Source organism: Girardinichthys multiradiatus, chromosome 14 (assembly GCF_021462225.1).
Source record: "Girardinichthys multiradiatus isolate DD_20200921_A chromosome 14, DD_fGirMul_XY1, whole genome shotgun sequence".
In the NCBI taxonomy this organism is placed as follows: Eukaryota; Metazoa; Chordata; class Actinopteri; order Cyprinodontiformes; family Goodeidae; genus Girardinichthys; species Girardinichthys multiradiatus.
The window spans coordinates 37985112-38002415 of NC_061807.1; the positions used below are offsets into that span (position 1 = coordinate 37985112).

The 17304-nt window shown below is 44.1% G+C and overlaps 4 protein-coding genes across 4 annotated transcripts; 1 reads left to right on the forward strand and 3 right to left on the reverse strand.

The window, feature by feature from the left end:
• Positions 1 to 612: 612 nt before the first annotated feature.
• LOC124880795 (histone H3-like) lies at positions 613 to 9250 on the reverse strand. Its single transcript, XM_047386148.1, has 3 exons — positions 8899 to 9250; positions 4907 to 4933; positions 613 to 1253 (listed from the first exon to the last, which is right to left on the reverse strand). The coding sequence occupies exons 1-3, from the start codon at positions 9189 to 9191 to the stop codon at positions 836 to 838; spliced, it is 738 nt and encodes a 245-aa protein (XP_047242104.1). The 5' UTR covers positions 9192 to 9250; the 3' UTR covers positions 613 to 835.
• LOC124880784 (histone H2A-like) lies at positions 1522 to 2162 on the forward strand. Its single transcript, XM_047386137.1, has one exon. The coding sequence runs from the start codon at positions 1617 to 1619 to the stop codon at positions 2001 to 2003; it is 387 nt and encodes a 128-aa protein (XP_047242093.1). The 5' UTR covers positions 1522 to 1616; the 3' UTR covers positions 2004 to 2162.
• Positions 9251 to 9547: 297 nt separating the features above from the next.
• Positions 9548 to 10824, reverse strand: LOC124880778 (histone H1-like). Its single transcript, XM_047386130.1, has one exon. It carries the CDS (start codon positions 10733 to 10735, stop codon positions 10136 to 10138), a length of 600 nt encoding a protein of 199 aa, XP_047242086.1. The 5' UTR covers positions 10736 to 10824; the 3' UTR covers positions 9548 to 10135.
• A 580-nt stretch (positions 10825 to 11404) lies between these two features.
• Positions 11405 to 16089, reverse strand: LOC124880346 (coiled-coil domain-containing protein 112-like). The gene is made up of 8 exons (XM_047385389.1): positions 15946 to 16089; positions 14986 to 15107; positions 13938 to 14027; positions 13617 to 13692; positions 13164 to 13290; positions 12940 to 13056; positions 12683 to 12820; positions 11405 to 11464 (listed from the first exon to the last, which is right to left on the reverse strand). Exons 3-8 carry the CDS (start codon positions 14023 to 14025, stop codon positions 11405 to 11407), a joined length of 606 nt encoding a protein of 201 aa, XP_047241345.1. The 5' UTR covers positions 14026 to 14027; positions 14986 to 15107; positions 15946 to 16089.
• Between the last annotated feature and the right edge of the window lie 1215 nt (positions 16090 to 17304).

Sequence of the window (17304 nt, forward strand, 5' to 3'; positions counted from 1 at the left end):
TAAAACGAGCCGGTATTTTCAGAATATCCTTGCATAATTAAGCCTGGACTTGTTTTCACATGGACTGGTTTCTGGTGCATTTGTGATTAAAACGTGTTTGGTCTCCATTTAGTGAAGTGACTCACAGCCAGGGGCAAACTGGCATACAGGGCAACCAAGGAAATCCCCGGTGGGCCGCTGGCTTAGGCATTTCTTATTTTGTGAAAGTTTATTTTTGAACTTTTTTTTTCCAGTTTCACATGTTTTTTCCAGTTTTCAAATTGTTTGGGGGGAGGTTCAAAATAATTTTTCAGGTTCAAATGTTTTTCTTCTGGACAAACTTATTTTTCAGGTTTCAATTTTTTTTGTGTGAACAAACTTTATGGACCCAATTTAGCTCCATATCAAAGGTTAAAACTAAATATTGATTTTTTTATTTGCAATCTTTTTAAGAAAATGTTTAGTTTTATTTAGTAAAACCATTTCAATGTTCTCTGTGCTTTGAGTGATTGTGCGTTACAATTTATGTGCCTACTCCACAGTGTAACTGTATTGTAACTGTATTGTTATATTTGTATTCAAAATACTTTGCTATTAGTTAGTGTTACGTAACAATATTACAACATAGATTCCAATCAGTATATGACACTTTCAGCTGTATGTGATGGGCCCATAGCAAATATGCAGAATTACAGAAAAGTGTATATAAATTTGTTTCAACTGGGAATTTTCTACCCTCGAAGTTGTTTTTGACCTAAAAATGTAGAAGCTTCATGAATTACAGGAAGAGGCTCTCATGTAAACAGGTCGGTGGCTCTGAAAAGAACCGTTGTGTGTTTTTGTTTGACCTCCGTCTCTAAGCTCTCTCTCCACGGATGCGGCGGGCCAGCTGGATGTCTTTGGGCATGATGGTGACCCTCTTGGCGTGGATGGCGCACAGGTTGGTGTCCTCGAACAGACCCACCAGGTAAGCCTCGCTGGCCTCCTGCAGAGCCATGACGGCGGAGCTCTGGAAGCGCAGGTCGGTCTTGAAGTCCTGAGCGATCTCCCGGACCAGCCGCTGGAAGGGCAACTTACGGATCAGCAGCTCCGTGGACTTCTGGTAGCGACGGATCTCTCTCAGAGCCACGGTACCGGGCCTGTAGCGGTGAGGCTTCTTGACGCCGCCGGTAGCTGGAGCGCTCTTACGCGCAGCCTTGGTGGCCAGCTGCTTCCTGGGAGCTTTGCCTCCGGTAGATTTACGGGCGGTCTGCTTGGTTCTGGCCATGGCTCTGCTTCTCGGACCAGGAGAAAATTGTTCCGAACAGACGAGGTTCCGCTGCTCTTAAACTGTGACTTTGAGCGGAAAACGGTGACGCTGCTGCGGAGCTCTGGATCCTGATTGGTTCGCGGCTCCTCCTGAAGGTCAGCGCCGCCCAGAGGAGTCAACTCCCCCCTGAATGTGCGCTGCTTATTGGAGGAAGCTGTACTGAAAAAGTCCACCTCTGTCCCGCTCTGCTGGAAGCTTTTCTGGTTGGTTGTTGACAGCTGCAGCTCCAACGCCGCCCCTCCTGCTCTCCGCGGACATAAAAAGCCGTTTTCAGCAGCTGCTCGTCACTGTTTTCTCGAGTTTTCACTCCTACAAACAACCGATAACAATGAGTGGCCGCGGAAAGACCGGAGGTAAAGCCAGAGCGAAGGCCAAGACCCGCTCCTCCAGAGCCGGACTCCAGTTCCCAGTGGGCCGTGTTCACAGGCTGCTGCGCAAAGGCAACTACGGAGAGCGAGTCGGTGCCGGAGCCCCCGTCTACCTGGCCGCTGTGCTCGAGTATCTGACCGCTGAGATCCTGGAGCTGGCTGGAAACGCCGCCCGCGACAACAAGAAGACCCGCATCATTCCCCGCCACCTGCAGCTGGCTGTCCGCAACGACGAGGAGCTCAACAAGCTGCTGGGCGGAGTCACCATCGCTCAGGGCGGCGTGCTGCCCAACATCCAGGCGGTGCTGCTGCCCAAGAAGACCGAGAAGGCCGCCAAGGCCAAGTAGAGCTGCCTGCTTCAACCAAACACACAACGGCTCTTTTAAGAGCCACCCACTGCTTCCTCTACAAGAGCACTGATGTCTACATGTCATTATGAATTTCTATGGCACAGATCTACACTATATTTAACTTCTGGGTTGAAATTGTTTTTTTGTGCCCAGATTAAAAGAATCAGGTTTCAGTACAGCCTATAATGTTGAACTTTTGGCCAAGACTGGCTAGCAGAGGGAGTAACTCAACATGATGTAACTAGGCTTCTTATGTTAATGTTTAATAGTGAAGAGGGATCGTTTTTAAATGCTGATAGGTTAGCAGGTGTAACCCCTTCTGCAATTATTTTTTTCAAAGCAGTGCTGTTAAAGTACTTCATTAGACTCAATTATCAAGTTATCATACCACATGTAATGTAAAAAATTGTATATTCTGATGAGTACATTCATTTCATACATGTTCAGAATAGGTGCAGTATTCATAACTGTAACTGCAATACAGAAAGAGAATCAGGAATGCCTATGGTGGACAAAGAAATAATATAAAAACATAAAACTAATCTCAACAAATTAACTTAAATGAAATCCAAAGCTAATTTTTCCCCGTTTCCAGTTGTTACCTATTTAAACTAATACCTAATTACAATCAACTATACCTAACCTCTGCACTAGTTTGAAGAATTGTACAGGCACACACACATTCACACCACATGCTCACACTCACCCACACAAAAAAATGATGAAAAAGTTGTAGTTTTGTTTCAAATGCTAGATCTGACCAACAACTTACAATTACAATTATACATACAGTGGTGATTATGATATCCTTATTTAATGTAGATGCAGCTATTTGGCATCAGACAGTTTCAGAATCAGCTTTATTGCCAAGTTCGTACATACAAACAAGGAATTTGACTCCGGTACACTTTGCTCTTTTGTTCTGTTTTTGCATTACAGAATATACAAATTTACAATGTACACTATACACATATCTAATAGAAAAGGTGCATTTGCAACATCTGTATGCTGTTGTTTTGTACTCTACTGAATGTTCATCAGAGAAACAGCCTGGGGGAAGAAACTGTCTCTGTGGCGGCTGGTTTTAGTAAACAGTGCTCTGTAGCGGCGGCCTGAAGGTAAAACTCTGAACAGTTTATGTGCAGGGTGTGTGGGGTCTGCAGAGGTTTTAGCAGCTCTTTTCTTGACCCTAGACCTGTATAAGTCCTGGATGGAGGGAAGGTCAGCTCTGATTATTCTCTCTGCATTCCTGATTATTCGTTGCAGTCTGGACCTGTCCTGTTTTGTGGATGAGCCAAACCACACTGAGATGGATGAAGACAGGACAGACTGAATGATGGCAGTGTAGAAGATGACCAGAAGCTCCTGTGGAAGGTTGAAATTCTTGAGTTGCCTCAGGAATACAGTCTCTGCTGGGCCTTCTTTCGAACAGTATCTATGTGTGAAGACCATCTCAGGTCCTCAGAGATGGTGGTTCCTAAGAACCTGAAGTGGTCCATGGCCGATACAGTGTTGTTGAGGATGGTGAGGGGGGCGTATGGGGGTGGTGTTCTCCGAAAGTCCACCACCATTTCCACAGTCTTGAGTGGGTTCAGTTCAAGGTAGTTCTGACCGCACCAGTGTACCAGCCGATCCACCTGCTGTCTGTATGCAGACTCATCACCGTCCTGGATCAGTCCAATGACAGTGGTGTCGTCTGCAAACTTAAGGAGTTTCACGGACGAGTCTGATGAGGTGCAGTCATTTGTGTACAGAGAGAAGAGGAGTGGGGATAGAACACACCCCTGGGGGGCACCAGTACTTATTGATCTGGAGAAGATGCTCCCCAGTCTTACCTGCTGCTGTCGGTCTGTCAGGAAGCTGTTGATCCACTGACAAGTGGAGGCTGGGACGTTGAGCTGGGTGAGCTTCTGGTGGAAGATGTCTGGTATGATAGTGTTGAAGGCCGAGCTGAAGTCTACAAACAGGATCCTGGCGTACGTCCCTGGGTGGTCGAGGTGTTGCAGGATGAAGTGTAGACCTAAGTTAACAGCATCATCTGCTGACCTGTTTTCTTGGTAAGCAACTTGCAGGGGGTCCAGCAGGGGGCCTGTGATGTCTTTCAGGTGCTTCAACACCAGCCGCTCAAAGGATTTCATGACCACAGACGTCAGGGCTACAGGCCTGTAGTCATTTAATCCTACGATGGTGGGTTTCTTGGGAACCGGGATGATGGTGGATCATTTGAGGCAGGAGGGGACCTCACATTTCTTCAGTGACTTGTTGAAGATCCTTGTGAAGATCGGAGCAAGTTGATGTGCACAGGCTTTCAGACATGATGGGGAGACGTTATCAGGTCCTCCAGCTTTCTTTGTTTTCATGCGCTGAAAGAGCCTGTTTACATCTTCCTCGGAGATCTTTAGTGCAGGCAGAGGATCTGATGGTTGGTTGCTTTATGGGAGGAATTTGTTCCTGAATGGGATGTAGAGGAGATGATTTGAGGTGTGAATGGCTTCTTGTCATGTCTGCAGTAGAAGCCATTCAGACGGTTGGCCAGGAGACGACTCTGTTCAGGATGGGTGGAGGGGCTCTTGTAGGCAGTCAGGTTTCTCAGACCAGTCCATACAGCCGAAGCATCGCCAGTAGAAAGGCTGTTCTTAAGCTTCTCACTGTAGCTTCTCTTAGCTGCTTTGATCTCTTTTGTTAGTTTGTTCCTGGCCTGTCTACCGCGCCCAATCTCCACTGCTGTGAGCTTCTTCCTTTTCCCTGCGCAGATTCCTGAGGTGTGGAGTAAACCATGGCTTATTGTTCCCAAAGGTGCAGAAGGTCTTGGTCTGCACACACACGTCCTCACAGAAACTGATGTATGATGTCACCACATCAGTTAGTTGGTTTAAGTCAGTGGCTGAGGTTTCAAAAACAGTCCAGTCTGTGCATTCAAAGCAGGCCTGTAGCATCTGCTTTGATTCCTCAGTCCACTTCCTAACAGTGTGAACCTTGTGTTTGGAAGCTCTTATTCTCTGTCTGTAGGTTGGGATGAGGTGCGCGGTCCGGGATGTTTTCACTCAGCCATGTCTCGGTGAAGCAGAGAACCGCTGATCCGCGGAGGTCCGTGTTTTTACTGGTGAGAAGAAGCAGCTCGTCCATCTTGTTGTTGAGAGAGCGGACATTTGCCAGGTGGATTGAAGGCAGTGGTGTGCGAAGTCCTCTTTTGCGGAGCTTTACCAGTGCGCCAGCACGCTTTCCCCTTCGACGCTTTCGGCGCAGTATCCCATATAGAGCCGCAGCTCCACTCGCCAGGAGTTCGGTGAACCTCGGATCAATGAAAGATGGTGAAAAAACCCAAGAGAGGACTCTCTGATGTTGAGAAGTTCCTCTCTACTGAATGAGACCACAGGATTGTGGCCCGACACCACAGAACTGTGGCTCGAAAAACATAAGAACACACAAAATACAAAATACAAATAGAGAGCGAAGTTCCGAGGCTGCCGTCGTCATCTTGATTGGAGATGATATGCCGCTGATTTCCTCTGGTGAGCAGATAGAGTCGCCCGTCTCGAGTCCAGCTGGCAGACAATTTATCTTTATGTGTCTTGTGTAGCTCATCCAGCCATTTTTTCGCCTTATAAACAAAGTCTCTGATTTTATAATGAGCAAACTAAATGATGATTCCTCTTGGTTTATCCCTTCTGTTGGATCGTCGAACCGTTTAACCAGGAAACCACCAAATGAAAGGGCCACACTTCAAACAGAGCATTGAGCGAACGATCTGCCCACAGAGAACCTTAAAGGCGAGTTTAAAGCAGAAATGAAAGTACTGTCTGACTCTGCCCCTTTTCCACTGGCTCGTTTTGGGCAGCGCGGCTCCGCTCCACTCGGTTTCGCTCTACTCGGCATGGTACCTATTGTGTTTCCACTGACCCTGAAGCTATGGCTTGAAGCCCCGCCTCCAGCCATCAGTGCAGTCTGTTGTGCTGCTAGTAACGTTACTGTGTGGCATTGTCACATAAAATTAAACTGTGTGGAACTATAAAAAATAAATTGACAGAAAACAAAAACATAAATAATCTTAATACTAATAATGTTTGAACATGTGTCAGAATCTCTTAAATGTTTTTACATGTAAAAAATTATAATTATCTGAACCACAGCCCATTAATAAAATAAGGCTCAGGGGTTCTGATGTGAGGGTGTGTGGCAGGAAAAGCAGAGAGAAGAGAAGCTGCTGTCTGGACTAGTAATGGGCTTTATGAGAAGGTTTTTGTCTCAGCCATGGAAAAAACAAGGACAAGGACTTTAAAGCGGAAAAATGTGGACTTGACCACATTAAAGTTAGTTTTAGGTTGGGTATTGGATGTTTGTGCTCCGCGGATTCAGCGGGATCTTCCTCCCGTTTGATTGATGAAGACATGCTGATTACAGGCAGCTGCTCTCTGTCTGCTCCCTCCCCCTGCAGAGGCTGGTTCACGGACCGTTGAGAAATTTCTCAACCAAACATGATGTTTCATGGTGGATTTGTTTTGTGTGTTTGGAGGGAAATTGTGGTTTGGACAACTGATTTGATGCGTGATCAGCTGGTTTAGGACGTTAATAAATACAGCGCCCCCCTACCTGTGTATAATGCAGAAAGCTGATGTGTCTTTTCTTTCAGCCTTCAGAAATGGTTTATGATTTGTAAATAGTAAAATTATATTTCAGTTTGAACCACTCTGAATATTGTCTCCCTAATATTGCTGTAATCGCACTTGAACTTCATTAGGTTTTCTCAGCAGTGCCTCAGCAAAGACCTTCTCATTTCTCCTGGTCCCATTGCCAATCAGTGAACAGCAGTCTGTTCATGTCACATGAAGTCCTGACTCAGCCCCGGTCGTACCTGCTCAGGAGCAGGGACCAAAAATGTAGGTACCAATATGGAAAACACTGTAATTCAATTCTATTCAATTCAATTCAAGGATACTTTATTGATCCCCGAGGGGAAATTAGAATTCCAGTCCAACCCATCCAAACATACATCATGACACAAGACAAGGGGGGGACGGGTCACCGAGGCTTTGCTGCCCACTCACAGGCGCTGCCCTTGCTAGATGAGAAAAGAGGCCACATTAGGTAAGTAGAGGGAAAAAAAATCATATTTCACACTTTATCCTTAGCAGGATATATTTTGAGATTGCAAAAAGCATCAGCACAAAGAAGCAACACGTACGCAAAACAACATTATGCTGGGATCGTTGAAGGCGGTGTGAGGAGGTGCATATGTTTATCTTGAGCATGTGTCTGTGTGCAAGTAAGTCCATGAAGCACTGTCACAGAGACCATTGTCCTTGATGGTACGTTTGACTGTTCATCAACCGGCCATTCTGAGCAGCTCCACAGATGTCCTCACGGAAGGGAGGGGGCAGAGCGTCAGAGTGTAACTTCCAGGGGAAGTTGAAGATGGCCAGCCATCAAGGCCGTGCAGGGAGCCAGATTCAGAAAACAATTATTTGGGTTAGGCTGACTCTTAATTTTCCGTCAGCCTTGAGAGTCTCGCTGGTGCTTCTCAATGGTGAATCCAAACAGCCAAATTCCTGGTCTTTCGCCAGATCCGAGCGAACAACTTTCTCCAAGATTTATCCCATTTCACCCCTGAGTCCAGGAACCGCAACCTGCCTGCTATCCTGTGTAAGGATCACATCCAGTCTGCGATTCAGCTCACGTAACATCTCAGTCTGAGTGCTGATCGCCCTGAAGATCCCATCACACATGCCAGGCGGCCTCACAATTGCCAGAACAGCTGCTGACATTCTCAGAATTTCTCGATATGCTGCCCTGCATCTCTTTGGGTTTCTTTTACCTTTTTTGTTTTCCTTCCAACTGAAGTGTTTACCATAAACTGTAAAAAATTATACAGAACCTATTTTTCTCACAGAATCCCAGAACTTTTTTCCTCACATTCAGAAGTTTACCCACATCTACTCATCTTTTGGTAGAACTGTATGAATTGGTATAAAGGATTTTAGGAGTCCTTTTGTAACCTGCTCCTAAAGGCTTGCTTGAATTTTCATCCACTGCTGTAATTGGTTGAGATTTGTAGGCCACCTCACTAGCACACAAACTGAGGGGTCAGTTCTTTGTGATGGATGTTCCAAATCTTAACTTTGTTGCCCTTAAATCACTTTGCAATTTAATTGGTGGTAGGTAGCCATGACCCCTCATTTATATCTGTATGTATTTCTTAAATATGGCAGGAGTGGTCCTCCATAGTCTGAGCTCCTGGCTGGTAATAAGATATCTGAACTTTTTTCATCAAAATCAAAGTATTTAAAAGGTTTGACATTACTTCAGATCAAAACACTGCATCTTATTGCTGCAGCTAGTAACCTGAGAAAATATCTTCACTGGTGTCTGTAACAAGTACATTTTTTACTTTATTAGATTTCTGTGCCAATTCTAAGCAGAGGCCTGGGTTGTGCAGAGTTGGGAGGGGAAAAAAAAAATCATTTTATTCAGTTTCATAAACGATACCACCTGTTACCTGCTGCAGAAAAGTGAACCTTTATGGCTGTTCACCAGTTTAAACCTTGATGCAGCACTGATATACTCTTCAGATTAAAGCAGAATTTGTAAAATGAAACCTGTGAAGACCATGCGCTTTCACATTGAAAGGTGAGATATCACTCCCTGAAAACAGTTTGCCTCGTTGTTTCAGTCACAGCCAACATAGTCTTCCACAGGAAATCAGCTTTACAGCCTCATTCCTGAGCCATTTTACGACAGATGATGGAGCTCAGTACATTTGTTTAAGTCAGTTAATAGTTCATAACCACTTAGTCACGTTACACAGAATCAGCTTCTTAAAGAGTGGGTGGGTGGCCCTGAAAAGGACCTTTGTTTAGTTGGACCAAGCGGCGCAGTTTAACCTCCGAAGCCGTACAGGGTGCGGCCCTGCCTCTTCAGAGCGTAAACTACATCCATGGCGGTGACGGTCTTCCTCTTGGCGTGCTCGGTGTAGGTGACTGCGTCACGGATCACGTTCTCCAGGAACACCTTCAACACACCGCGGGTCTCCTCGTAGATGAGACCGGAGATGCGCTTGACTCCCCCGCGGCGAGCCAGACGGCGGATAGCGGGCTTGGTGATTCCCTGGATGTTATCACGGAGAACTTTACGGTGACGCTTGGCGCCTCCTTTCCCGAGTCCTTTGCCTCCCTTTCCTCGGCCACTCATTTTGTCTTCTTCTTCTGTGGAAACACAAAGATGAATGAGAGCGGCTTGCAGACTCCCAGCTTTAATGGCTGAGCTGCGGACCTAGGAGGAGCAGAACTCAGCAGCTCCTCCCACATGGTTCGGAGATACTGGGACTGTTCTGTTTTTTTAAGTTCGGATTTATGATTAGATTGAACCGAAACTGCTAGTGAATCAAAATCCCCACAATTTTATCTTAAAGGAATAATTTCAAATAAGACCTCCACAGCTAGGTCTGATGTCGGGTATTTATCCATTAAATGTGGAGACGTTCAGGAGGAACATCTGAGACACGTTTACATGAAACAAACCGTCTCTGCTGACTCCTCTGAAATGAATCATTGTAAATAGATTTCTTTAATAATGTTTTTGCACTTCGCCATCATGTTTACACAAGTTGTTTTGGGAGCGTGGACTCATCTGCGTCAAATAAACCGCTGAATGAGGAAATGTGCCTGTTGCGGCAGAACCGGCTCCATGTGCCAGTTCATTTACATGACTTATGGGAGTCGGCTCAGTCCTTCCGTTGTTTACACATTTCCAACACATGAAACACAAAATATTTATGAAACTGTGTCAGCATTGATGTGTATTATCAAAAGTCAGGTCAAATATTAAGAATTCCAGCTAAAGGAACCAGAATCTGTTATGGAGTTGAGCCAAATCATATGGATCCCTGATAAGAAGCAGAATTCTCATCACTACTGATGAAATGGACCCGGACAATAAATCCAAGTGAATCTAGATGATGCTGTTGGTCTATAGAGTAAAATGTAGAAGGATGTTGGAGGCTTTTAGGCAGCTCAACTAGTTGAAACTATTGCAGTGGTATTTAATTGAATGAGTCTCTCTAATGACAGGATGTGCTCCACAGGAGAAAGTGTGGTGGCTCTGAAAAGAGCCTTTTTTGCTGCTGTAGCAGCTGTTTACTTCTTGGCCTTCTTTGCTGCGGGCTTCTTGGCTGCAGGTTTCTTCACTGGAGTTTTCTTGGCTGCGGGCTTCTTGGCGGCCTTTGGCTTCTTAGCGGCGGGCTTCTTGGGACTCTTGCTGGGCTTTTTCACCGCCTTCTTGGCCGGAGCCTTCTTCGGGGTCTTCTTGGCTGCTGGCTTCTTAGCGGCGGGTTTCTTGGCCGCGGTGGTCTTCTTGGCAGCGGGCTTCTTCGCTTTAACGGGAGCCTTCTTCTTCACCACCTTCTTGGCTGGTTTAGCGGCTTTAGGCTCCTTGGCGAGCTTGAAGGAGCCGGAAGCCCCCGTCCCTTTAGTCTGGCTCAGCGTCCCTTTAGTGACGAGCGTGGTGATGGCGGTGTTGATGCGCTTGTTCGCCTTGCTCACATCCACTCCTTTCCCGGCCAGCACCTTCTTAAGAGCCGCCAGGGACACCCCCTTGCGCTCCTTGGACTCGGCCACAGCGGCCACGAGGAGTTTCGGGAGGCTGGGCCCGTCCTTCTTGGCCCGGGGAGCGGACTTCTTCTTCGGGGCTTTGGCCGGAGCCTTAACCGGTGCAGCTGCTGGAGCTTCTTCTGCCATGTTTCTCGGACTGTGTTGTTTCTCTGAACGTGAGGAGCTCAGAGCGGGAGGCGGGACTTATAACACACATGAGAACCGTGAAGAAACAACCCAGCCTGCTCCTCCGCTGCCGCTTAGAAAAGCTGCGAAACTTTGTGTTTTCTCCGCCACGTTTTCGCCACAGATTTCTCAGAAAACAAACATTTTCTAAAGCAGATGTTACAAAAGGAGATAGAAAAGTCTCCCTCCTCAGCAATGAGCTCATGTTTGACCTCCATGAAGTGTTTGCTTCGTTTCAAGAGCCTTTAATCCTGTCCGATTCTCGCTCTGTTTGCGCTGCTTGCAGCGAGTTTTCCTGTAATTTCGCCTCCGAATATAACTTAATCTGTCTTGTAATAAATTAAATCGTTTGGTTTCTTTTAGGTGAGACTTTTGAGGACAGAATCAGAGTAAAATGGTTGCGGTCAAGTAGTTTGTTAAGTTATAAGGAGGAACTTTTCAGCGGATATAAACACACCGACAGGATCTCTTGAGGCGGATTAATGATCCGCTGGAACAAACTTCCTGTCTGAACTAAAGGTAGAACTAGAGACAGTTCTTTTCAGGAAGTTTAATATTGAATAATAATAATGACGACCATTTTTCTCCTTTTCTCACATTTCCTTAGGTTATTTAATTATGTTTTTAATCTTAGTCGCAATCCACAACGATTGTGTAGGGGATGAAGCTCGACGGATTGTTTTGGACAGTCTGCCAGAAGAATGATCCAGAGAATAGACCCCTTGATAAAGCCCATTAGACTGGTGTATTGGTATACAATATACACACAATGATAATAGTTTGGTTAATGTGTATAGTCACTTTGAATCTTGTGAAAATGAGGTGGAATATTTTTGCAGGCTGGCGATTATGAATGTACTAATCCAAGATAATAGTATTTACAGTTTATGTGTTGTGGGTGATTTTAATGCTGATCTGTCAGACAGTAATTCTCAGTTTGCTAACCACTTAAATAATTGTTGTGAAGATAATAATCATACCATGTTAACCAAAGTGTCATGTTCCAAGAGTGTGTGGAGCAGTAATCAAAGCAAAAGGTGGCTACTTTGAAGAACCTAGAATATAAGACATATTTTCAGTTGTTTCACACTTTGTTGTTCAGTATATAATTCCACATGTGTTAATTCATAGTTTTGATGCCGTCAGTGTGAAGCTAAAATATTCATAGTCATAAAAATAAAGAAAACTCTTTGAATGAGAAGGTATGTCCAAACTTTCAGTCTGTGCTGTATATATATATATATATATATATATATATATATATAGTGCTGAAAATTGAATGTGTGGTTGAAAGCTAAAACTGCACATCACACTTACCGCCATATTCACAGTGAAACATGGTGGAGGCAGCTTAATGCTGTGGGAATGCTTGAGATTGGGTCAGAGGTTCCTGGCACCTTCCCCCAGGACAAAAACCTGAACCTACAGTCACGGCTACGGTGGAATGGTTTCCGAATGAAAGCTTAATCATGTGTTAGAATGGATACTCTCCATCTAAGCCTGAGCTTTTTTGCAAAGAAGAATGGACAAACACTTCAGTCTGTAGATGTGTAAAGCTGGTAGAGACAACCCAAAGGACTTGCAGCTGTAACTGCAGCAAAGGTGGTTCCAGAGAGTGTTGACTCAGGGGGGCAGAACAGAAATGAATTCCACACCTTTCAAGTTTTCATTCGGAAAGGAAAGGAAAATCATGGATCATTTTCGTTCCATGCTACAATTCTGTCCTACTTGGTGTTGGTCAAACACATAAAATCATTGAAATTTATAATTGACAAATTATGAAAGAGTTCCAGGGAGATGAATTTTTCTGCAAGGCGCTGAATATTTTGAGAATAAACCTGAAGTATGAACAGCTTTTTGTCCACTTCTACTTCTCTAAACTCATAATGCTTTGCCACAGTTCCCTACCTCTCTCTTGTTGTGTTGCAGGTGCAGCAGCTCCTGAAGCCAGCTCTCATGTTGCTGCATCTGCTCCTGTGTTTTACCTGGCAGGTACAGTTTCGCCTCCTTCCTGTACGATGGCCGCCCACTGTGCTTCATCCAGACCTGTTATTTCAGAAAAAAAAGCTGTTGAACGAAAATGGTCAAGAAAAGTGCATAACGTACAAGTACACATTGGTAGAATAAAGCCGTAAATAACACCATATCAACTTTGTATTCCTTACTCTTAAGAACGTTTGGTGATCCAATTGGTCCCAGCCTCCATGAGGACCTTCTGTCTTCTGCAGGAAATCCTCCAAAGCTTTGACCTCTGCCGGTAGGTCTCTGTTGGCGGGTTTGGTCTTAAAGAACACACAAAGAATTTTGCCCTCCATCCTTTTCCCTTATTTAAGTGAGTGACAGACAACAAAGAAAAGACAGAATGGTGTAAATGTCCTCATAACCTAACCTTAAGAGCAGAAGCCGCAGGTAACTTGGGGTTTGAGTTAAATGGAAGACTCCAGTTTTCAGTCTTCTTCTCATAAGCAGTAACCTCCTGGCTGCACGTCCGCTCCTCCTTTAAATATTCCTTAAAGCTGGAAGGAACAAAGAAACACAAAGTTTCATTCTTTATATTATTGTTATTTCCCCCCCAATCTTTAAACCCTGCATATTACTCAGTGCTTCCAAGTTTTCATTTCCTCTAATTCCCAACATTCTTTCAAGTACCTGAACTCGTTTCTCAGAGGCTGGTCTCCCTACTAATGTGTACCCAAAATGAATGCAGTGACTTTTATCCACTTTCCTACAGATTGTGAAGTATGCATCTGACATGACATTAGAGATAAAAGCTAGTGTCGTTTCTCTCCCATTTTCCAGGCTAAAGTGCTCTAAAGATGAATGCTTTGCTAATCCTTTTTACCATAAACGGCGCTCCTCCTTTAGAGCGTTTATTGACCCTTCCACCTCTGACGCCTTTTCTTTAAGTCTTTCAATCGCTAGAAGTGAAAGCAGAATTGCACAAACTTTATCAACAAACTGTCCCAAAACACTCAAATTTCCACCTTACAGATACTGCCTGTTTCATTCGGAGGTTCACTTATTTTATTTATATTATTTCACATATCGAGTCAGAAAGTAGCTCAAATATTGGATCTAATAATGACAAAAAAAGCACATTTTCTACTCAATGAAAACATCAATAGTTGGAGGTTTTTTACATAAAGAAAAAGAAAAATCTCACATTCAGGAGTCGCAGTAACATCATTTAGATGTCTCTGAAATTTCTGTACATCATTATGGATCTTCACTAGCTGCTTCTGAAGGTTCATCTCTGAAGAAAAGGCAGAACATTATATTTGATTGGGCCGCGTACGATAACATGTTGCAACAGTCCGGTTTCTTTATCGGGTTTCTGCGAGTTTCAGGCAAATTAAAGACACTTAAACACATCAGAATTTCAAAGGTACAGAAAATGATAACTTCCATTAATAATTTCATTAATACCTTTTTGGAAATGACCTAACAAATTGAGCAAGTTAAAAAGAAGTTTGTTATTTTAAGTTGGTGTCGTTTGACTGTAGCACGTGAGTTTATTGCTTTTATACGTGACGCCCTTCAAATACAACATCCTGTAAGCTTCATAACTGTTACTGACGACTGGTTTTACCCACCTCCTCCCAGAACCTTCTACATCTACACTTCACCATGATGAAGGAGCTGATGGGGGATCAACTATCTAAGAAGCTTTGATTTTAATACCTTCAAAATAAGATGAGTTTTTGGAGCAGAAGGCAGGGAGTTTCTCAGAAAAATAAAAACTAACAAAAATAGTCGATGGAATTTATGATTCAAAAAAGGGTGTGTGTATTAGCATAGCACTGAAGAGGTAGAGGAAGAACAACGTCAGCAGATGTGAGGCCATTTGCTTGACTAAAACATAGTATTGAAAAGTTAAAGGTCAGATATCAAACTGATGACAGAATAAAGTAATTTTATTTTAGTGCCGCTTGAATTTGGAATCATGAACTGTAATTTTACAAACATGGTTGTTTACTTTGTTTTCATTCATAGATGCAATGTGTAATAGATCATGTTTTATTCATCCGAGATTGAACTGCAGATATCAATGAGACATGAGCGTTTTGATAAGATGACAATTCATATTTCCTGAAATGTTGAACCTAAAAACCATCAACTAGAGCAGTCCTTTCTTTTTCACCTGGACTGCACATTCTACTGTAAATCAGAGGCCTGCTATTAATGTAAAACAGCAGCTAGAAATGGCTTACTTTGAGCAGTTCGTTCCTTCTCTAGTGTTTTGTCATATTCCTCGAGTTCATTGGTCACATCTGCCCCGATGGTCTTTCTGCACAGAGTGGTCAGGGGCCTCTTATTCTCCAGTTTTCCAATCCTATGTCAAGCAAAAAGAATTCATAATTAAGTCATATTACACTAATAGGGCAAAAATAACAGGTTTTCTTGTTTAAACTAATTTTATGTAAGAGGAAAATGATGGTACAGCCCTTAGGGATCCACCAGGGCCCTGCTTTAAAACATTAGAAGTATTTTTATTTCAAACATTTTATTTACTTATTCTTCTAAATGTTAGCATAAATCTGTAGCCTTTTTAGCATAGATGGTTCTGGTTACAAGCACTTATGTTTACTATAAGGTCAGGCTTTTCATTATATCTATCCTTCAAATTAAGAATATTTATTTAGTGACACATACAAAAACCCATATGTAAGCCTAAACAAAACAAGACAACATTTCTGAATATTTTCCAGGGAACGTTGTTTCTCATCGCAGGGTTTGAGTCTTTTTTTTATGAAATATGAGTTTAGTTTTTTACAATTGCATTCCTTTTGGAAAACAGGTTCCCTGGCAGAAGGGCAGTTAGATTATGGACATAAATTAAGTCTTATCCATCCATCCATCCAACATTGAGGTGTAGGTAAAATCTAATGTTTAGATAGATGTTTATGAGTGGTTCTTTCATAGATCTGTTTGTAGGTTACTGTATTTGTTTTGCCCTCCATTGTATTACCAAAATTAAAGCAAGTTGATAGTTTCAATACATTGAAGGTTGACTCAATAATAAAATGCAACAAAATAATAATCATTTAATGAGTCATGGAGAAATCTGACACATCTCGCAGGTAGAAACGAATAAATGAACCGGAATAAAACGGAAACTTGCTCTTAGAGAAATTTATGAGTTTTATTTCAAAACAATCAGTTTTACATACACCCCCCATGTGCGATGCGGGAGGAGCACACAGCCGACGCCGCACAGAGGTTCAGGATGTTGTCTGCGAGATTGCAGAATTCTTCCACATCTTCCGGAGGCAGCTCCATCTCCCGAGCCTTCTTGGAGATTGCGTAGGCCAGGAAGGCGGTGTTGTTGGTCGCCGCATTGGTGGGAGCGATCAGTCAGTCAGTCTCCAGAGCAGGAACTGGGAGAAACGCCTGATCCGTCAGGGACTCCACCCTCGTGATGGGTGTGAAGGTGGAGACCGGTGCCTTTAGCTGAAGCGGCTCTGCCGCCGCTCCCGACAGGTAAGCAGTTACCGCCGGAAAACGGGGCCAAACTGGATCTCGGCGAGTTAGATGAGCTGGGGCGAATTTTCCCGCCAGGTCATCAGTCGGGAGCTGGGCTAAAAGCGCGGGAACAGGGACACCTTTAGCCTCGGCTACTTTCGCGATGATGTCCGGCAGCGCGAAAACAAGTGCGCCCATCGGCGGAAAGGGGGTGGTCGCCGACATCGGGAGGCCCTGAGCCTGGACCGATTTTGCATCTGCCTCCGCGGCCTCCTCCGGAGGAAGTGAGTGGAGATATCAGTCGCCGTCACTGGGGCGGAATTGTCCGATTCCCGCCCAACACCAAAGATGTCCAATGCCTCATTGAGGCAGCATTGGTTCGCTACGGGGAATTCCCCTTCTAGCGGGGAGAAAATGGCTAGCATGCAGATGACATGCAGGTCATAACTCATGATGTAGATGGTGTTACAAGCCGGGCAGAGGCGGATAGTGCCGACGTTAGCCATGGTTCTTCTTGAATCAGTGCTCTTAAGCTGTCGCTGAAGAAAAAATGGGAGCCGTTTGTCCGGTCTCACCGTAATTTATACGGACCGGGGTGGAGCCCACACAGCAGGTGGGCGTGGAGGGATAAACCCACTAACGATAGCCTTAAAGGGCGAAGCCTATAAGAAATAGATCTTTATATTCTGTTTGGGTCATATTTTTCGGTCCGTTCAGTTTTCTCTATCTTGTTTTGTTTTTTCAACTGTTAGGTCACAGTATTTACTGAGGAACAGCTAAATACGGCCATGGGCTTCAGGCTGATCATTTATGGCGTATCAGTCATATTTCTTTCTTGCTATGATTTTGTACTCCAAGCTCAAGTATGCCTACGCTGAAAGAAGATAAGTTTGGTACGGTTGTTGGGTGTATTAATCCACAAAATTCATTGCACGTCCCCCATCATCAGAACCTCTTCAAAGTGCCTGGTTAAATTTTATTTTTCATTGAAATCTACACAAATCAGTAGGGAATAAGATTTTCTCCACTTCAAGGACGAGCTCTTCAGCAACCTCCACAAACAAGGA